Source organism: Portunus trituberculatus, unplaced genomic scaffold (genome assembly GCF_017591435.1).
Source record: "Portunus trituberculatus isolate SZX2019 unplaced genomic scaffold, ASM1759143v1 PGA_scaffold_202__28_contigs__length_962959, whole genome shotgun sequence".
NCBI lineage: Eukaryota > Metazoa > Arthropoda > Malacostraca > Decapoda > Portunidae > Portunus > Portunus trituberculatus.
Window position 1 is genome coordinate 460,841 of NW_025541370.1, and position 21,992 is coordinate 482,832.

General features: G+C 37.4%; 2 protein-coding genes across 6 annotated transcripts in view; both read left to right on the forward strand.

The window, feature by feature from the left end:
- The window catches only part of LOC123500298, a 99,098-nt gene extending 87,257 nt beyond the window's left edge, over positions 1–11,841 (forward strand). Inside the window, exons 5-8 of the mRNA XM_045248984.1 lie at positions 1,922–1,995; positions 2,191–2,232; positions 10,341–10,456; positions 11,816–11,841. Coding sequence (XP_045104919.1) covers positions 1,922–1,995; positions 2,191–2,232; positions 10,341–10,456; positions 11,816–11,841 — 258 coding nt within the window. The remainder of the gene's footprint in view (positions 1–1,921; positions 1,996–2,190; positions 2,233–10,340; positions 10,457–11,815) is intronic.
- A 2,205-nt stretch (positions 11,842–14,046) lies between these two features.
- LOC123500318 lies at positions 14,047–19,205 on the forward strand. 5 transcript variants are annotated; one of them, XM_045249020.1, is made up of 4 exons: positions 14,049–14,108; positions 14,541–14,744; positions 17,229–17,376; positions 19,020–19,205. In XM_045249020.1, the coding sequence occupies exons 2-4, from the start codon at positions 14,599–14,601 to the stop codon at positions 19,203–19,205; spliced, it is 480 nt and encodes a 159-aa protein (XP_045104955.1). In that variant the 5' UTR covers positions 14,049–14,108; positions 14,541–14,598. The 5 variants fall into 5 exon arrangements, 3 of the variants coding, with proteins under 3 accessions (XP_045104955.1, XP_045104954.1, XP_045104956.1); XR_006673246.1 differs by having other exon boundaries at positions 14,054–14,108; positions 14,509–14,744; positions 17,229–17,382; positions 19,020–19,172; XM_045249019.1 differs by having other exon boundaries at positions 14,054–14,108; positions 14,509–14,744.
- The last annotated feature ends 2,787 nt before the right edge of the window (positions 19,206–21,992 follow it).

Here is a 21,992-nt window from a genome sequence, read left to right on the forward strand (position 1 = left end):
CTGCATTTCTGAGTTTTGGTGCATAAAATGCTGGAAAACACCAAAATAACCCGTTTTTGACATATTTCAGTTCCTAAAACAAATATTGTTTAATCATGCGTTTTGCCTGCATTTCTGAGTTTTGGTGAAAAAAAGCTGAAAACTACTAAACTAACAAGTTTTTCTTACTTTTTCTTTGGTTGTCTCTATATTGGCTTTTCATGAATTTTATCGTTTTGAAGCATAACAATGTAAAATGACTTGAATATACAAAACTCTCAATCGATAGTTTTTTTTATTTATTTTATTTTTTTATTTTTTTTTTTTTTTTCCATAAAACACCTTAAAACACATAAATAAGACATATAGTGTTTTGCCTGCATTTCTTAGTTTTGGTGCATAAAATGCTGGAAAACATCAAAATAACCCATTGTTGACATAATTCAGTTCCTTAAACAAATAGTGTTTTATCATGCGTTTTGCCTGCATTTCTGTGTTTTAGTGCAAAAATGCTGAAACTACTAAAATAACACGTTTTTGTTACTTTTACTTTGGTTTCTCTATATTGGCTTGTTTTCATCAATTCTATCGTTTTTGCATAAAATGTAAAATGACTTGAATATAAAAATTTTCAAATCTTTTTTTTTTTTTGAAAAACTGCAAATTTTGTTTTGCCTGCATTTCTGAGTTTTGGTGCATAAAATGCTGGAAAACACCATAATAACCCATTTTTGACATATTTCAGTTCCTTTAACAAATAGTGTGTAAATATAGTGTTTTCCTGCATTTCTGAGTTTTGATGCATAAAATGCTGGAAAACACCAAAATAACCCATTTTTGACTTTTCAGTTCCTTAAACAAATATTGTTTAATCATGCGTTTTGCCTGCATTTCTGTGTTTTAGTGAAGAAAAAAGCTTTAAACTACTAAACTAACAAGTTTTTCTTACTTTTTCTTTGGTTGTCTCTATATTAGCTTTTCATGAATTTTATCGTTTTGAAGTAAAATGACTTGAATATGCAAAACTTTCAATTGAGATTTTTTTTTTTTTTTTTTTTCCATAAAACACCTTAAAAACACATAAATAGTAGTTTCAATGAATATAGTGTTTTGCCTGCGTTTCAGAGTTTTAGTGCATAAAATGCTGGAAAACAATATAATAACCCATTTTTGACATATTTGAGTTCTTTAAACAATAATGTGTAATCATGCGTTTTGCGTGCATTTTGTGTTTTGGTTCGAAAACAAGCCAATATAGAGAAATGCAAGTAAAAGTAACCAAAACGAGTTATTTTAATAGTGTTCAGCTTTTTTTGCACCAAAACACAAAATGCAGTCAAAGACATGATTACACACTATTTGTTTAAGGAACTGAAATGTGTCAAAATGGGTTATTAAGGTGTTTTCGAGCATTTTGTACACCAAAACTCGAATATGCTGGCAAAACAATATATTTCTTAAAATGTCTTATTTATGTGTTTTTTAAGGTGTTTTATAAAAAAAACTATTTTTTAATAATTTTTTCATAAAACACCTTAAAAACACATAAATAAGACATTTGAACATATATAGTGTTTTGCCAGCATTTCTGAGTTTTGGGGTGTAAAATATTGAAAAAACCCAAAATAAGTCATTTTTGACATATTTAACTTATTTAAACAAATAGTGTTATTCATGCGTTTTCCTGCTTTTTTGTGTATTGGTGCAAAAAACACTGAAAAGTATTAAAACCATTTTTTTTTCCTCTTTCTTTGGTTTCTCTATATTGCCTTGCTTTCATCAATTTTATCGTTCTGAGGCATAAAAATGTAAAATTACTTGAATATAAAAAATTGTTGTTTGAATGTCATATTCTTCTTTCAATCTAACCTAACCTTGTAATTTTATTTATTTATTTATTTATTTTTAACTAACGTAATCTAACCTAACCAAATATTTGCAGGTCCGCAGAAAACAACACGCCGATTTATTTGAAGTCACCACACCCGTTTTGTCCACCGCCATCACCAGCACCAGGTCTTCCTTGCCTATTTTTTTCAATGCCATTGACTATCTTGTACATTGTTATTAGGTCGTCTCATTCTCTTCTATCTTGTAAGGTCGGCAGTCACATTTCCTTCAACCATTCTTTGTATATTAGATCCTTTAGTTCTGACACCATCTTTTTAGCAATCTTCTGTATCTGTTCTAATCTTCTTATATCCTTTTCAGAACTCGTGGAGACCACACCACAGCTGCATATTCCAGCCTTGGGCGTATCATGCTTGTGATGATTTTTTTCATCATATCTTTGTCCATGAATTGAAATGTCATTCTTATATTTGTCAACATTTTACATGATAATCCAAATATCTTGCTTATGTGTTTTTTGGGTTCAGATTTTCCTGTATAATCACTCCCAGATCTTTTTCCTCTTTAGTCTTCATTATTTGTTCCTTATCCATCAGGTAGTTCCATACTGGTCTTGTCTTACTCTTTCTTAGTTCCATTACGTGACATTTCTTGGCATTAAACTCCAATTTCCACTTCCTGCTCCATTCATAGATCTTGTTTATATCTTCCTGTTGTAACAGCAAAACGTCCTCCCTAGTTTTGATAACTCTTAGCAGCTTTGCATCATCAGCAAATAGATTAATATAACTGTTTACCCCATTGTGAATGTCGTTTACATAAATCTGGAACATAATGGGGGCTTAGACTGACCCTTGTTGCACTCTGCTGGTTACTTAACCCCAAGTTGAGTATGTATCTCTGATCACAGTTCTCATTTCCCTGTCCTTCAAATAATCCCTTATCCATTCTGATAAGGTTCCTTGCAATCCTCCTATGTTCTCTAGTTTCTAAAGTAATCTTTCATGAGGGACTTATCAAAAGCCTTTTTCATGTCCAGGTATACTGTGTCCACCATCCGTCTCTGCTTTCCAGTCCTTCTGTAACTCTCGAGTAGAAGCTTAATAAGTTTGATACACATGACCGTCCTGTCCGACGCTGGTCTGTAGTTTAGTGGTTCAGTTGCCTTTCGTCCTTTAAATATCGGTATTACCTTGGCTGTCTTCCATTCTAGTGGAACTTTCACTTCATTTAGTGAACTTGTAATTATTTCCCAAATTGGTGTGTGTGTGTGTGTGTGTGTGTATTTACCTAATTGTATTTACCTAATTGTAACATACGGGAAAAGAGCTATGCTCGTGTTGTCCCGTCTCCATATCTATTAATGTCCAGCTTTTTCTTAAAATCATGAATATTCCTTGCGTTGACCACTTCCACGTCTAAACTATTCCATGCTTCCACCCTTCTATGAGGGAAGCTATATTTTTCACATCTCTCCTATAAGTGGCCATTTTAGTTTTTTCCCATGCCCTCTCGACATTCTTTCATTCCACATACACAGATCTTCCCTATCCATTTTTTCCATGCCAATCATCACTCTGTATATTGCTATCAGGTCTCCCTTTCTCTTCTGTTTTCCAGGGTTGGAAGTTGCATTCTTTTCAGTCTGTCTTCATAAGTCAAATCTCTTAAGTCAGGCACCATTTTTGTTGCAGCCCTCTGTACTTTCTCTAGTTTCCTTATGTGTTTCTTTAAGTTCGGAGCCCACTGTATTGTTGCATATTCAAGCCTCGGTCTTATCATTGCAGTAATTATTTTCTTCATCATTTCTTCATCTAAATATACGAACGCCACTCTTATGTTCCTCAATAAGTTCAATACTTCTCCAATTATTTTGTTTATATGTCTCTCTGGCGATAGGTCATTGGTAATTGTCACCCCAAGGTCTTTTTCTTCATGACTGGTTTTATGTCTTCATTTCCTATCTTGTACATACTCCTGATTCTTCTTTCACTCTTGCCAAACTCTATTTTCTTGCATTTTGTCGTGTTGAACTCCATTTGCCATGTACAGCTCCATTTCCATATTCTGTCCAAGTCTTCCTGGAGTAGTTCGCAATCTTTGTCACATCTCACTTTTCTTAACAATTTTGCATCGTCTGCAAATAGGCTCACATAACTGGACACCCCATCCACCATGTCATTTATGTAGACTGCGAACATTACTGGTGCCAACACTGATCCCTGTGGAACTCCACTCTCCACCAATCCCCATTCTGATGGTCTGTCCTTAATTATTGTTCTCATTTCTCTTCCTACCAAAAAGTCTTCCATCCATTTTAGTAAACTGCCATGCACTCCTCCTACCATTTCAAGTTTCCAGATCAGTCTCTGGTGTGGTACCTTATCAAAGGCCTTTTTTAAATCCAGATATATTCCATCAGCCCAACCATCTCTTTCCTGTATTACATCTATCACCCTCGAATAGTAACATATCAGGTTTGTCGTGCATGAACGCCCTTTTCTAAAACCAAATTGACACTCACAAAGTATGTCATTTTTCTCCAAGAAGTCTGTCCATCTATTCTTCACCACCCTCTCACACATCTTAGCTACCACACTTGTAAGTGACACTGGTCTATAGTTCAATGGGTCTCTCTTGTTACCTGATTTATAGATTGGGACAATGTTAGCTCTTTTCCAGTCTTGGGGCACTACACCTTCCCTTAATGAGGCATCAATTACTTCACAAACTTTTTCTGCCAATTGCTCCTGCATTCTCTTAAAATCCATCCTGATACCCCATCAGGTCCCACAGCTTTTCTCACTTCTAAACTCCCCATCATGTTCTTGATCTCCTCCACAGTTACTTGAAACTCCTTCATAATCCCTTTCTGTTCCATTACCAGTGGTTTGTCAAAAGCAGTCTCCTTTGTGAATACCTTCCGAAAGCATCCATTCATAGCCTCTGCCATTTCCTGGGATCTTCACTGTATACTCCATTTACTTCTAAACTTTCAATACTTTCTCTATTTTTGATGTTGTTGTTCACATGTCTGTAAAAAGCCTTGGTTGGTCTTTACATTTATCAATTATATCCTTTTCTTGTTTCTTTCTTTCTTCTCTTCTAATCAACACATATTCATTTCTTGCTCTTTTGTAACTTTCCCACTGCTTAATCCGTCTTTTCCTTCTCCACCTCTTCCATGCATCCTCTTTTCTTGTTCTAGCCTTTTCACATCTATCGTTAAACCAGTCCTGCTTTCCAACTTCTCTATGTTGTCTTATTGGTACAAATTTTTCTCACCTTCTTTGTATATTTTTATAAATTCCTTCCACTTTTCATTTGCTCCTTAGCACTCTTGAATTTCATCCAATTTGTCTCTTGAAAGAATTTCTTTAGGTTTCCAAAATCTGTCTTGGCATAATTCCATCTTCCCACTTTATATTCTTCATTTCTTCTAGATTTCTCTTCGTCTATCACCTTGAACTCCAAAACTGCATGATCACTCTTTGCTAAAGGGCACTCCACCCTCATCTCCTCAATGACCATTGGCTCTGTACTAAAGACCAAGTCCAGTCTTGACGATGCTCCCTCTCCTCCAAACCTAGTATCTTCTTTGACCCACTGAGTTAACACATTTTCCATTGCCAGTGTCAATAGTGTATTTCCCATGTTGTCTCTGATCCTTCCATTGACCAGTCCTCCCAACACACCTCTTTACAATTAAAATCTCCCATCATTATAGTTCGTTCACAGCCACCCAACATTTCTTCCAGACATGTTCCTGTATCACTTATCATTTCTTCATATTCCTGTACTGACCATGCATTTGTCTTAGGTGGTACGTACACCACTATGTAGTGCCTCTTTTTCCTTCATTAGTTTCTGCTCTGATCTTTAGCACTTCTGCCTTTCCCATACCTTTTTCACTTGATCCACCTTTATATCTTTTTAACCAGCAACATCACTCCTCCTCCCATCTTACCTACTCTATTTCTTTTCCAAACGTTATATTTCCTTCTCCAACCTTCATCAGGTCTTCTCCTCTCTCAGTTTTGTTTCAGTAAGACCCACAATATCTGGGTTCTTGTCCTCAAGTAATCGTTGAGTTCTAAAATCCCGATATCACTCCATTTATGTTGGAATACATTACATTTCGCTCATATGTAAGTTTCTTTAGTCCTTTCTTGCTGTACTTTTCTGGGAACCACTTCCTCAGTCTCATATCCAAGATTCTCCAGAAAACTCTTTCTTCTCTTCTTCTGTCCTCTCTTCATTTTTTTCAAAGCCTCCTTTCTGTGTCATTTAACATTTCTCTTTCCCTCACCGAGATCTCTTCTCAACCAAATCTTCCTTGTTGTTTCCTGCTGGGCTAGCTCCATGACTTCTCCACCAATTCATCTACATCCTCTTGTGACTTAAGTCATTCTTATTGGCCTTTCTCTTGTGAACTTTCCAATTCTATATCCTCTATTTCTTGACCAGGTCTTTTCCTCCTCTTGCACCACATTAACTATTATTTATCCTTTTTTATGTTTTTTCTCTCTCCATTTTCTATGTCTTATCCTCCTCCACACCTATCACCATTTTTCACATCTCTCATTTGATAATACCTTCACCACTTTCTCAGCTATTTTTCTATGATCTTTGATCTATTCTTTCATTCCACATCCTTTTGACAGACCTCCCTTTCCATTTTTTCCATGCTCCATCACTTTTCCTCACTCTGTATATTCACTTTATCAGGTCTCCTTTCTCTTCTGTTTTTTGTCTAAGTTGCATTCTTTTCAGTCTGTCTTCATAAGTCAAATCTCTTAAGTCAGGCACCATTTTGTTCAGCCCTCTGTACTTTCTTCTGTGTTGTGTGTGTTTGTGTGTTATTGTGTGTGTTCTTTGTGTGTGTGTGTGTGTGTGTGTGTGTATTTACCTAGTTGTATTTTACGGGAGGGGAAGCCTATGGTGGTGTTGTCGCATCTCTGTATCTCACAGTGTCTAATTTTGTGTTGAAGTGGTGGTGGTGGTGGACTTTGCACACACCACCTCTCTGTCCAGTCCGTTCCATATATCTATCACTGTATGGGGTAAGCTGTTTTTCTTGAAGTCTCTTCCGTAGTTGTCTTTTGTGAGTTTTAGTCCATGTCCTCTTGTGTCCCTTGTGTCCCTCTTGAGCAGGTCCATCCTATCAGGAAGCTCCATATTATTCATTATTCTGTAGATGGTCAACAGGTGGCTCTTTCTCTTCTCTGCTCCAGTGTTGGTCAGTCCAGTCTCTTTTCATACGTAAGAGCCGACAAGGTTGGGGCCAGTTTGGTGGCCGCTCTTTGTAGCCTTTCAATTTTGGTGATATTCTTCCTGGTGTGAGGTGACCACAGTACTGCTGCATACTCCAGTCGTGGTCTGATCAAGGATGCCAATAACTTTTCACCATATCTTCATCAATATATGTGAATGCAATTGTAATATTTCTCAGTAAGTTGTAGGTCTCACCAACAATTTGATTGATATGTTTATTGGGGGACATTTCCTTTGTTATGAGAACTCCCAGGTCCTTTTCACTTTCCACCTTCTTAATCTTCTCTTCTCCAAGTTTGTATTGTCTTATTATCCTATTTTTGCTCTTCCCAAATTCCATTGTGCTACATTTGTTAATGTTGAATTCCATCTCCCATCTTTTCCTCCATTCCCATAGTCTATCTAAGTCCTGCTGTAGAGTTCCACCATCATCGTGCGAGCCAACTTTCTTCAAAAGTTTTGTGTCGTCTGCAAAGAAAGTCGTGTAGCTTTAATTTGTGTATGGGTGACTTTTGACGTGCTGGAACGCATTCCTTACTATTACATGTTGTAATGGGTTCGGTATACGGTAATTTTGATTTACGCTAAGGTTTTCAGGAATGCATATGTACCGTATAACGAGGACTTACTGTATATTGTTATGATATTGTATTGATTTCAGCTTCAATATGGCCTGTGAAGGAAAAGGTATGTCATCTATTTTGTGTATAGAATGCTTATTGTTAAGTCCTCGTTTGTTAGTGTGTGGTGCATGAATACTTTTTTTCAAGCTAACAATTAGTGGTATGTTGTATCTATGGTGGTGTTTGCTTGATTTAGGTTGAACCAATACTAAAGTGTGCTTATTGTGTTGTAGTACAGTTTTGTGCATGAGAAGTGAATGTTATTACCTTTAAGTTTTCCTATTACACTTGTATTGCTTTGCTTGACATTGTTTTTGCTTTGCCTCACTGATTATATTCATATCCTTGACCAAATATACTTTATTGCCAGTCTAACTGGTTTTCATGAATTGAAACATGTTTGTTTGCATTGATGTAGGATACCTAGCTATGTGTTAAAATGCTTAATGTATATTTGACTTGCTTGTGTGATGTCTCTGCTTTCCATACATAGTCTTTAGTGATATTTTGGGTGTAGCTAGGGCTTACAAACACGTGGGTATTCCCACAAAACCACCCCACCTGCTTCTAGGTGCTTAAACATGCATCTTTTATTTTGTAACTTTGAATGGTGATATGCTTATTGTGTTAGTTTGAACGCTGATATATAATGCTAATAATGTCTGAGGTCTGTGGTAATGGTGTATGCTCTGTTGTGGCATCTTGCATAGTACTTGATGTGATCAACTATGTAGCTTTTGTCTGCATGTACACCAATTGACTTTTCTCTATATATACCTTACTTCTTTTGCATGTTACATTTATTGTGTATGCTTCAAAAAACTGAAATTCACTCAACATGCTGCATGTGTTCCATTATAATCATTAGTGACTCAAGTATTTTCTGTTCTGTGAAAGTAAGCCCCTCCTACACGTCATTCCTACCCATTATCCTGATAATTACTCAAATGTCAATTTTTCACTGCTTAACTTTTTCACTTTTTTTCAAAGTAATCCCTTTGGAAGAGAATTAAGGGTTAAGACACATTTCAAACTAAGTTGGGCCTCCCACCTTGTTATTATTTTGTGAGAGCCCTTTGTTTGTTTGTGTGTGTTGCCTTTATCATGTAAGACACAGTTTCCCTTACAGTTTTGATCATCATTAGGATTGAGAGACTAGAGTACCCTGACTTATAGTTTTGTCTTCAACATTTTTAGAACAATGATAACAATTATGATGAGACACAGCATGATTAATACATTGAAGTATTCATTATTGTTTAAATATCATATTTAGATACTAAACATGAAATAAAAACACAAATGAACCATTGTTTTTCTGCTACCTTTATTATAAGTGTTGACTCAACACACTACAAAAAGGTACATACACACATACTGTGTATGTACCTTTGGGCATGTGTATATTAGATAGTTTGACTTCTTTACTGATGTTATAAGCCTTTGTATGAAGTGAACATTTTCTTGACTTGGAACAATAAGCGATTCTTTCTATAGTGAAAATAGGATCTCATATACTATTATATGCAGCTAAGAATTTATTATTCCCTCCTAGTGTTGGTGGTTATTTTTTGTGATAGTATTTGTTAAATATCTAGTATATACATGCCTACAGTGACCTCTAATAGCAGAAAGAAGAGTTGATAGGAGTAGGGGTACCTAATTAAGCAGAGTTGGAAGTCAATACATGTGGTGAGCGTGTCATCAGATCACCCTGAATACGATATGAAATACCACAACCAGGCAGTGGTAGCACTGAGACGAGTTTGAAAGCACGCGGTTTGAGACTTGTTTGCTTACGGTTATAGGTGGCGTTGGTGTGAAATAAGGTAACTGGCAACCAGTAATGTACGCAGTTTAACCAGTACTCTCAATCCTTCACCACTATTCTGTCCATCTGTGCAATGCAAGAGTTAACCAGTACTATCAATCCTTCACCACTATTCTGTCCATCTCTCTAATGTAAGAGTTAACCAGTACTCTCAATCCTTCACCACTATTCTATCCACCTCTAATGCAAGAGTTAACCAGTACTCTCAATCCTTCACCACTATTCTGTCCATCTCTCCAATGCAAGAGTTAACCAGTACTCTCAATCCTTCACCACTATTCTGTCCACCTCTTCAATGCAAGAGTTAACCAGTACTCTCAATCCTTCACCACTATTCTGTCCACCTCTCTAATGCAAGAGTTAACCAGTACTCTCAATCCTTCACCACTATTCTGTCCACCTCTCTAATGCAAGAGTTAACCAGTACTCTCAATCCTTCACCACTATTCTGTCCACCTCTCTAATGCAAGAGTTAACCAGTACTCTCAATCCTTCACCACTATTCTGTCCACCTCTCCAATGCAAGAGTTAACCAGTACTCTCAATCCTTCACCACTATTCTGTCCACCTCTCTAATGGAAGAGTTAACCAGTACTCTCAATCCTTCACCACTATTCTGTCCACCTCTCTAATGCAAGAGTCCTGCAAGAGTTAACCAGTACTCAATCCTTCACCACTATTCTGTCCACCTCTCTAATGCAAGAGTCCACCTCTGTAATGCAAGAGTTAAGAAACAAGATTGATGAATTACATGGACTTGTAAGGTGGGATTGGTCCTTTAGAGAATCTTCTTTGATATGCTTAACAGAGACTTGGCTCCAAGAAGATAAAGATCCCAACTCTGCCTTTACTTTAGATGGTTTTACATTAATGCGAGGTTACAGGACTGTTGATTCAGGTAAGTCGAGCGGAGGTGGCGTTTGTGGTTCTATCAATAGCAAATGGTGTAGTGATGTTTCCATGTACGAGAAATGCTGCAATGGTAATATTGTGTATATAGTACTATCTCTGAGGCCTTTTTATCTACCTCGAGAATTTAACAAAATATATGTTATTGTAGTACCGTATACATCCCTCCGAGTTCTGATGCAAAGGAGGCTGAGAATATTCACACCACACTATCACCACACACACCACTGTCGCCACACATCATACACCACACTGCTCTCTTCCACTCTATCAGTACACACACCACACACATTTTGTATTGTTTTTATTTATTTATTTATTTGTGTTGCTTTTTATTAGTTTTGAATGTCGATAATTTGTCAAAGCAATGTTTAGAAGCAAGAAATAGGGCAAATAGGATCCTGGGTTTTATAAATAGAAAATGTTAGTTACAAAAGTAAGGAAGTGGTGCGTAGCTTATATAATTCCTATGTTAGGCCCCATTTAGAGTATTGCATACAGGCCTGGTCACCCCATTATAGGCAGGATATCAACATGTTAGAAGCAGTTCAGAGAAGAGCAACTAGGATGATACCAGCATTAAAGTGGCTGGAGTATAGAGATAGATTAAAGGAATTAAACATGTTTTCATTTGAGAGGAGATGTATAAGAGGGGATATGATAGAGTTATTTAAAATGTTCTCAGATACAAACTACATAGATGTGAGATCTTTCTTTACCTTAGAGGAGGAAGTAGGACTAGAAATCATGGCAGGAAGATTAGAAAGCAAGGCTGCAGGTTAGATATAAGAAAATATTTCTTTAGTCATAGGGTGGTAGACTTCTGGAATGCATTGCCAGAGAGGGTTGTAAATAGCACTAGTTTGACAATGTTTAAAAAACAGATTAGATAAGTAATTCAATTTATTAGATTTATAGTTATGTATAGCGCTGCATGATAGTTTTTATAAGAAATTTACTATAGTTAAACAAGACATGATCCCCATGTATGGGGATCACAGATTGTAGAGGAATTCGCTGCAGGACTTAGCCCTGTTAATGGGCCAAATATTTAGAATTAGTATATAATGTATTGTGTACTTGTAAGTGTATCTTTAAGTACTGATGACGAGGTCGCTGTGCGACTGATACAGGATAACCTAGATGGGCCCTGGTGGCCCTTTGTTTTAATATTATTTATGTTATCTCACACGGTTTATCATGTTTTTTTTAATGATTGCGTTATTTTTGTTGTTTCGTATTATTTTTTTTGTATTTCTTTTGTATTTTTTATTAGGTTTATATATTGTTTGTATCTTCAAATAGATTAAAACCATAAAACATTGAGTATTCCACACATAATTCCCAGATAACTTTGAAATAGTGAGAATTTAGCACAAGCAAGGACATAGTATTGGAATTGATTGTATTGTGAATGGTGAGTTTGGTAATGTCGACATTTTGAAGCTCCCAATGGCTCCTCGTATCCTTAAATAAAGTCAAACCCTAATAACAGTGAATATTCCACACCAAATTCCGTGTTAATTTTGAAAGAGTGAGAAGTGAACACATACAAGGAGGTAGTATTGGAATTTGTAGCGGGCAAGGAGAAGAGAGTGAATTCCCTTAGAAAGCCACAGGTTTAGATGGCGTCGGTACTTCCCGTCAAGACACACGGTTGACCTCACTGGAGTGCCGTTATATTTGCAGCCTGTATAGAGGTGACAGTGCCGTGACAGAGGTGGTGGAGGTTATTAATGCACCAAGGAACAGGTGTGTAAGGTGTGGCAGTGGTGTTGATAAGGGATTAGTGTGTAAGGAGGAAAGAAGTGTGATGGGCCGAGTGCACGTCTGCTCCATGTCAACAAACTTATGGTGACGGCCGTGTGGTGGTGTTTGGTGTTGCTTATACACCCCATAAACACACTCAACATGCCCATATACACCCACACACACAAAGTGAAGTGATGACATTCCCGACAGCACCAGCGGCGAGACAAGAGAGCAATGCAACTCTTCACCACGACTCTCCACAACGCCTCACCATCATTTATTTCAGCTATTTCTAAGGCCACTCTCTTATTTGTAGGTTTTCTTTGCATAGGAGAGTGAAAACAGTGCCCAAATGTTGAAAAGGTGATGGATATAAGGAGCAGTTGTCAGTATTACCAGCTATTATTTGCTTCTTTGACTCACCGTAAGCCAAACATGTGTTAGAATGGAACCACTACTCTAGCATTGCATGTTTCCTGGCCAACTTTTCTAGATGGGGCTTCATTTGGTTGTGGTGAGATAATAAATGTAACATAAGGATTATGGAGCCCGCGGATGTTGTCGTGCCCGGCCCCCCCGCCCGCCCCAACCCAGCCCCGAGCACCACCCTGTCCCCCGTGGCAACCTGCGGGTTCCAATACTTTTTGATATATTCTCTAAAAATAATATTACGCTTTCATGGTGTGTTTTATGGTTTGTCTAAACATTTCGTTGTGTTTGAAGTGTGTTCCGCGCCTGTGTTCGGTAAATATGTGGCGTTTAGTGGTGTTTTATAGCTTAAATAGGAGCTGCCATAACCGTCCAAATTTTCCATCTGTGAATTTCAACTCTTTTATTTCGAGGTGTAACTGGGCCTTTATAGTATATAGAAATTGCCTGTGCTTTTTTAGGCGTGAAATAATTCCATTGAGTGAAATATGTGGACTTTAAAGTGGTGTTTTGTCCCGTTTAACGTAAGTTTTATTTTTCAATTTTATTTGTTTACGTTTTGTTTGACGGTCAAACTCGTTGTAGAATGCCTTAAAAGAAAGCTCAGACTCTGTACAATGTGTTAAAATACTCGCCAAGTGAAAATAGCTGGACTTTACAAGAGTTTTTAATGAGTTTAGAGTTTAATGGTTTTGTTTTACATTAATGCTCTTTCACTCGTTCACTTCTGGTTCTAGGTCAGTGTTGGATGCCTGAGAAGAGAGTTTATATTGTCTAATATTTTTCGAAAGAAATATAAAGTGGAAATGGCTGGACGTTTTGGCAGCGTTATAAGTGGAAATGTTTATATACTCTTTATATACTTAATTTAGACATTTTTTAAAACTAGTTAAGCAGGAGATGTTTTGATGGTTTGGATATTAATTAAAGTATCTAATAAGTCATAAAAAAGTAAGCATTCGGCCTTGGCTTCGTTTTTTCTTTAAGTCATTTTTAAAATTATATACGTAATTCAGCCGATTCGCCACTATTCCCGCGCTCTTGATGACGTCACAGCCAAGGTGGTGACTCATGGCCCAGGCTGGCGTCCCTCCCTCCCTACCGCCCAGTTCGTCGATATTTTGCCTAATATCTAGTGATTTCTACGTGTTTTCATGTGTTTCTTGGCTCAGGTGTGTAGATAATAGTAGCAGAAGGAAGAAGAAGAGAAATAAATGAGGATGAGGAGGAAGGAAGGATAAAGGGAGGAATAAGTGTAGGAGCAGGCAAGCTACAATAGGTACTCTCCCTCCACTTCCTCAATATTTTGCCTAATATCTCGTGTTTTCTAAGTGTTTTGATGTGTTTCTAGGCTCAGGCGTGTAGATGGAAGCAGTAGAAGAAAGAAAAAAAGGAAGAGGACGAAGAAGAAAGGAAAAATGGAAGTGGAAGAGGAGGAGGAGCCAAGCCACAATATTTAGGTAAGTCCCCTTTTTAATGTTACCGTTCTTTATAACGCATTTTTGTGTTTTGGGTTATACCTGAAGTATTTTGAGTATGTTTGGTAGTGTTGCAGGGTGTTTTCAGTGTGTGTTGGATGTTTTTAGGTATATTTTACATATCTTGAGTGTGGTGTAGAGGGGTATTTGAATGTATGGGTGTGTTCTGAGTGCGGTTAGGAGAATTTCGAGGTGTTGTATGGTGTTTTAGATTAGTTTTAAGGGTTTGAAGTGGTCTGTGCGATTGTGTGGAGTGTGTGGGGATGATTTTGGTGTAGTTAGATGTTTCTAGTTGAGTTATGGGTTTATTTGTTAATATTTTGAAGTGTTGCATAGTGTTTTGAGTGTGTTTTGGGTTAATGTCCTCACTTACTTTTGCTAGTCTTGTATAATTTCATGGTATGATGGACGCAGCTGAGGTGGGCCTCCGCTGTGGCCAGGCAGTTCAGCCTTGCCGTCAACCCTCCAGGTGATGAGTGAGTTGCCGGTTGAGCTGGAGTGTCCTGGTATTGGGGGCTCGTCTGGTATTGTAGACAACCATCTGTGTAACCTTTTCGTGAAGAGGTCCGGTGTGACCCCTGGCAGGTTCGTGATGGTGTCCGGCACAGCGTTGAAGAGGTGAGCACCATTGTGTGAGAAGCAGTTGTCCATGCAAGTCTTTATTTTATGAGCCGTTGCTTCACATAGCACAACCGCCCTCTTCTTGGATGTGGTCAAGTTGTATAGGCAGGATATCAACATGTTAGAAGCAGTTCAGAGAAGAGCAACTAGGATGATACCAGCATTAAAGTGGCTGGAGTATAGAGATAGATTAAAGGAATTAAACATGTTTTCATTTGAGAGGAGATGTATAAGAGGGGATATGATAGAGTTATTTAAAATGTTCTCAGATACAAACTACATAGATGTGAGATCTTTCTTTACCTTAGAGGAGGGAAATAGGACTAGAAATCATGGCAGGAAGATTAGAAAGCAAGGCTGCAGGTTAGATATAAGAAAATATTTCTTTAGTCGTAGACTTCTGGAATGCGTTGCCAGAGACGGTTGTAAATAGCACTAGTTTGACAATGTTTAAAAACAGATTAGATAAGCACTTAAATTTATTAGATTTATAATTATGTATAGCGCTGCATGATAGTTTTTATAAGAAATTTACTATAGTTAAACAAGACATGATCCCCATGTATGGGGACCACAAATTGTAGAGGATTTCGCTGCAGGACTTAGCCCTGTTAATGGGCCAAATATTTAAAATTAGTATATAATGTATTGTGTACTTGTAAGTGTATCTTTAAGTACTGATGACGAGGTCACTGTGCGACTGATACAGGATAACCTAGATGGGCCCTGGTGGCCCTTTGTTTTAATATTATTTATGTTATGTTATGCCCACATTTGGTACAAGGCCCTCCAGGATCTTGGGATTTTGAGCATTTTAAAGTGGTTTGGGTGTGTTTTGTGGTGTATATTCTGATTGTGATTTGTAAAGCGCAGGGCAGGCATGTTTTTTGGGGGTGATTGAAATATTAGTGTTAGTGAAACAGGAGTCTTTTAGAAATACAACTTAGGCGACCACTGTTTTCAAAGTCCACAGTTAGGAGGAAGTTTGTTCTTAAGAGTGTTTCTGCTTTTGATTTGATAGATATCATGTTAATCTGTCAATAGATCATCAAACATCCCTTCAAAACTGGAGGGGTTTGGGTGTGTTTTGGGGTTTTGGGGTGTTTGGGGTGAAAGAGTGTGTTTTGTGGGGTTTGGGTGTGTTTTGGGTGTTTGAGTGTTTTGGGGATTTGGGGATATTTGGGTGTGTGATTAGGGATGTTTTTTGGGGGTGTTTTGAGTGTGCTTTGGTTGTGTTTAGGATGTGTTTGGATGTGTTTGGGTGATGTTTGGATGTGTGTCTCATCTGCATGTTCAAACACTAGCAGGTGGTGTGACTTCATTTTATTTTTTCTTACTTTTCAACAATGGTTGTGGTGGTAGTGGTGGTTGTGTGTGGTGGTGGTGATAGTGGTGGTTGTGGTGATGGTGGTGGTGGTGTGGTGGTGGTGGTGGTGGTGTGGTGGTGGTGGTGGTGGTGGTGGTGGTGGTGGTGTGGTGGTGGTGTGGTGGTGGTGGTGGTGGTGGTGGTGGTGTGGTGGTGGTGGTGGTGGTGGTGGTGGTGGTAGTGGTGATGGTGGTGGTGGTGGTGGTGGTGGTGGTGGTGGTGGTGGTGGTGGTGGTGGTGGTGGTGGTGGTGGGTGGTGGTGGTGGTGGTGGTGGTGGTGGTGGTGGTGGTGGTGGTGGTGGTGGTGGGTGGTGGTGGTGGTGGTGGTGGTGGTGGTGGTGGTGGTGGTGGTGGTGGTGGTGGTGGTGGTGGTGGTGGTGGTGGTGGTGGTGGTGGTGGTGGTGGTGGTGGTGGTGGTGGTGGTGGTGGTGGTGGTGGTGGTGGTGGTGGTGGTGGTGGTGGTGGTGGTGGTGGTGGTGGTGGTGGTGGTGGTGGTGGTGGTGGTGGTGGTGGTGGTGGTGGTGGTGGTGGTGGTGGTGGTGGTGGTGGTGGTGGTGGTGGTGGTGGTGGTGGTGGTGGTGGTGGTGGTGGTGGTGGTGGTGGTGGTGGTGATGGTGGAAATGGGTGATGGTGGAGTTGGATCAGTGAAAATGGGTGAATGGAAAAGAGTAGTGGTAGTGGAAATGGATCAGCAGAAATGGGTGAAAGTGGAAATGGGTGATGGTGAAAATGGGTGGTGTTGGAAACCAGTGATGGTGGAAATAGACAAAATTAATTTTTTTTAATTTGAAAGTCAACTTTTTTAATTTGAAGTTCAGGTTTTTTCATTTGAAAGTTAAAAGGTGTACACTTATCCAATTTTTCTTTGAACTCTGCACACTCATTGGTGACACCACTTCTTCACCCAAACTGTTCCACGTCTCAACACATCTTTGCGGGAAACTCTATTTTTTAACATCTCTCAGACATCTTCCCTTCCTCAGCTTTTTACTATGCGATCTTGTTGTTTGAATGTCATATTCTTCTCTCAGTCTAACCTAACCTTGTCATTTTATTGATTGATTTATTTATTTTTCCCTAACCTAATCTAATCTAACCTAACCAAACATTTGCAGGTCCGCAGAAAACAACACGCCGATTTATTTGAAGTCAAGGACGGAGATTAAAACGGCCTTGAAAAACACCACACCTGTTTTGTCCACCGCCATCACCACCTTTTCCCAGATCAAGGAAGTGTATTACAGACTCACACATAAGGAAGAGGTGTGAGTGAGTGTGTTTGGATACATTTGGGTGTGTTTTGTGTCTGTTTGGGTGTGTTTTGAGGTGTTTTGAGTGTGTTTGGTGTGTATTAGGGTTCTTGGGAGCATTTGGGGTGTGTTTTGGATGTGTTTTGAGTGTGTTTAGATGTGTTTTGGTATGTTTGGATATATTCAGGTGTGTTTGAGTGTGTTTCATGTGTTTTGGTATGTTTGGGTATATTGAGGTGTGTTTGGGTGTGTTTTGAGTGTTTGGGTGTGTTTTGGTATGTTTGGGTAGATTGAGGTGTATTTGGGTGTGTTTGAGTCTGTTTGGGTGTGTTTTGAGTGTGTTTGTGTATATTCAGATGTGTTTGGATGTGTTTTGAGTGTGTTTGGGTGTGTATGAGTGTGTTTGGGTGTGGTTTGAGCGTGTTTCATGTGTTTTGGTATGTTTGGGTATATTGAGGTGTGTTTGGGTGTGTATGAGTGAGTTTGGTTGCGTTTTGAGTGTGTTTAGATGTGTTTTGATATGTTTAGCTATATTGAGGTATGTTTGGGTGTGTATAAGTGAGTTTGGGTGTGTTTTGAGTGTGTTTAGATGTGTTTTGGTATGTTTGGGTATATTGAGGTGTGTTTGAATGTGTTTGGGTGTGCACTACCATCTATACAAGACTTATATTATAAAGACAGTATATAAATATCACTGATATGTTACATGAAACAAACAGCTCTCAAACATTTTACTTGAGTGGGAAAGGAGTGCTAGAACAAGCAAGGAGAGAATGTATGGACAGAGGGAGGTGGAGGCTCTTCTGCCGTAGCCACCCGTTATGGGACACTCCTGCAGAGAGTGAGGCATAAGAGAATAGAATAGATAAATAGATTCAAACAAATTGAACTACTATACTTACTGATAATGGTATCCTGCAACTTCAAGATGGCAAAAACTGTGTTTCTCTCCTTTGCCACAGCAGTTGTATTGCACAGCCAAGGAGTTTGTCACAGCATACCTAAGAATGCACTTCATTGTGTCTTGCAGGTTAGCACCCCTATCACACAAAAATGTGCAATCTGAAATGGAAAAGAAAAATCTTATACCTAATCTAACACACACAATCATTCACAAATAATCACCACTCCAATGCTTACCATAAACTAATTTGAAGTAATATCCCACTCAATTGAAAACTCAAGAAAACTGCTTGTTCAGCTTTATATTCACCCTTGCATTGGATTTGGTAAGTTGAGGTTGTTATTTAAGCCTCATTATCACTGCAATAAAGTACTAAGCATTAACCTGAACCACGTGACTCCTATACTGATCTCCGTTAATAATGAAATACTAGCTTTGATAAGCACACCACACTAACTCCCTCCTTCTCCTCTTTACAGGTGAGTACCTGTATCACAGGTCACACCGTGGGACTGACACCGCTGGAGCAACCCTTCGGAATAAAGTCTAGTACAAATTACGGTTTGCTAGGCATTAGGTGTTAGGCATAAGGCGATAGGCAGCATGGCTAACCATTCTCTTCCAGGTACATGTTAATTATCTAGTCTTCTCCAGTAATGCCCTGGTTAGCGCACCGTGGCGGCAATCCTAGAGCCTCAGTTTTATTTATTTTTTGGGTGTGTGGTTTGATATGGTATTTTTTGTTGTTCCAGGGTTGCGTGGTAGGTGCGTTCACTGGTCTGGGCTGTGTTGGTGCGTGTTCTGAAGAGATGACTGCAGAAACGCTGGCTGCTGATGACTACAGCCGCACAGAGGTAGTGTATTGTACAAGCTGGATGGAAGTATGCAAACCTCGCAATGAAGATGGAAAAGTTGAGGAAATGGTTCTTCTATCTTGACTTTTGCCTAAAATAAGCATCTTGTGTGTGTGTGTGTGTGTGTGTGTGTGTGTGTGTGTGTGTGTGTGTGTGTGTGTATTTACCTAGTTCTAGTTTTACAGAGCCTGGGATTTATGCTTGTGTGGCCCGTCTCCATATCTACACTTATCCAATCTTACTTTAAAAGTATGCACACTCGTTGCAGACACTACTTCATTTAAACTGTTCCACGTCTCAATACATCTTTGCGGGAAACTATATATTTTTACATCTCTCAGACGTGTGTGTGTGTGTGTGTAGGTAAGATTATTATTATTTTTTACAGGTCTAATTAATACTTATTTCTTACAGGTCAAACTAATATCTCTCCTTTTCTCTGGCAGGACAAACTAATCTTTCTCAGTTTTTTAAACATATAGTGTTATTCATGCGTTTTGCCTGTTTTTCATTGTTTTGGTGCGTGAAAAAATCTGAAAACACTTTTTTCCCTCTTTCTTTGGTTTCTTTATATTGCCTTGTTTTCATCAATTTTATCGTTCTAAGGTATAAAAATGTGAAATGACGAATATAAAAAATTTTCAATCGATATAGTCTTTTTCCATAAAACACCTTGAAAACACATAAATAAGACGTTTCAACAAATATAGTGTTTTGCCTGCATTTCTGAGTTTTGGTGCATAAAATGCTGGAAAACACCTAAATAACCCATTGTTGACATATATCAGTTCGTTAAGCAAATAGTGTTATTCATGCGTTTTGCCTGCTTTTCTATGTTTTGGTGCAAAAAAAAAAACTGAAAACTACTAAAATAATAGTTTTTTGTTCCTCTTTCTTTTGTTTCTCTATATTGCCTTGTTTTCATCAAGTTCATCGTTCTGAGGCATAAAATGTAAAATGGCTTGAATGTTTTTTTTTTTTTTTTTTTTTTTTTTTTTTTTTTTTTTTATACCTTAAAAACACATAAATAAGACATTATAAGAAATATAGTGTTTTCCCTGCATTTCTGAGTTTTGGTGCATGAAATGCTTGAAAACACCAAAATAACCCGTTTTTGACATATATCAGTTCCTTAAACAAATATTGTTTAATCATGCGTTTTGCCTGCATTTCTGTGTTTTGGTGAAGAAAAAGCTGAAAACTACTAAACTAACAAGTTTTCCTTACTTTTTCTTTGGTTGTCTCTATATTGGCTTTTCATGAATTTTATCATTTAGAAGTATAACAATGTAAAATGACTTTAATATTCAAAACTCTCAATCGATAGTTTTGTTTTTTTTTATTTATTTTATTTATTTTTATTTATTTATTTATTTTTTTTCCATAAAACTCCTTAAAAACACATAAATAAGACATATAGTGTTTTGCCTGCATTTCTGAGTTTTGGTGCATAAAATGCTGGATAACATCAAAATAACCCATTGTTTACATACTTCAGTTCCCTAAACAAATAGTGTTTTATCATGTGTTTTGCCTGCATTTCTGTGTTTTAGTGCAAAAAATGCTGAAACTAATAAAATAACACGTTTTTGTTACTTTTACTTTCGTTCTCTATATTGGCTTGTTTTCATCAATTCTATCGTTTTGAAGCAAAAAAATGTAAAATGACTTGAATAAAACTCCTTGAAAACACATAAGAAGTTTCAATATATATAGTGTTTTGCCTGCATTTTTGAGATTTAGTGCATAAAATGCAGGAATACACCATAATAACCCATTTATGACATATTTCACTTCCTTAAACAAATAGTTTGTAATCAAGCGTTTTGCCTGCATTTTGTGTTTTCCTGCAAAACAAGCCAATATAGAGAAATGCAAGTAGAAGTAACCAAGACGAGTTATTTTAATAGGCTTCAGCTTTTTTTGCACCAAAACACAAAAATGCAGACAAAATGCATGATTACACATTATTGGTTTAAGGAACTGAAATATGTCAAAATGGGTTATTAAGGTGTTTTCCTGCATTTATGCACCAAAACTCAGAAATGCACGCAAAGACTATATTTCTTCAAACGTCTTATTCATGTGCTTTTAATGTTTTATGAAATAAAAAAACTTGATTGAAAATTTTGTATATTAATTACATTTTACATTGTTATGTTTCAAAATGATAAAATTGATGAAAACAAGCCAATATTGAGAAATGAAAGTAAAAGTAAGAAAAACGTGTTATTTTAGTAGTTTCAGCTTTTTACCAAAACACAGAAATGCAGGAAAACAAATTATTACACAATATTTGTTTAAGGAACTGAAATATGTAAAAAATGGGTTATATTGGTGTATTCCAGCATTTTATACACCAAAAACTCAGAAATGCAGGCAAAACACCATATTTGTTAAAACATCTTATTTATGTGTTTTTAAGGTGTTTTATGATTTTTTTTTTTCATAAAATATCTTAAAAACAAATAAATAAGACTTTTTAACAAATATAGTGTTTTGCCAGCATTTCTTGGTTTTGGTGCATAAAATGCTGGACAACACAAAAATAACCCATTGTTGACATAATTCAGTTCCCTAAACAAATAGTATTTTATCATGCGTTTTGCCTGCATTTTTGTGTTTTAGTGCAAAAAATGCTGAAACTACTAAAATAACACGTTATTGTTACTTGTACTTTGGTTTTTCTATATTGGCTTGTTTCATCAATTCTATTGTTTTGAAGCATAAAAATATAAAATGACTTGAATATAAAAAATTTTCAATGGAGATAGTCTTTTTTCATAAAACACCTTGAAAACACATAAATAAGAAGTTTAAAAAAATAGTGTTTTGCCTGCATTTCTGAATTTTAGTGCATAAAATACTGGA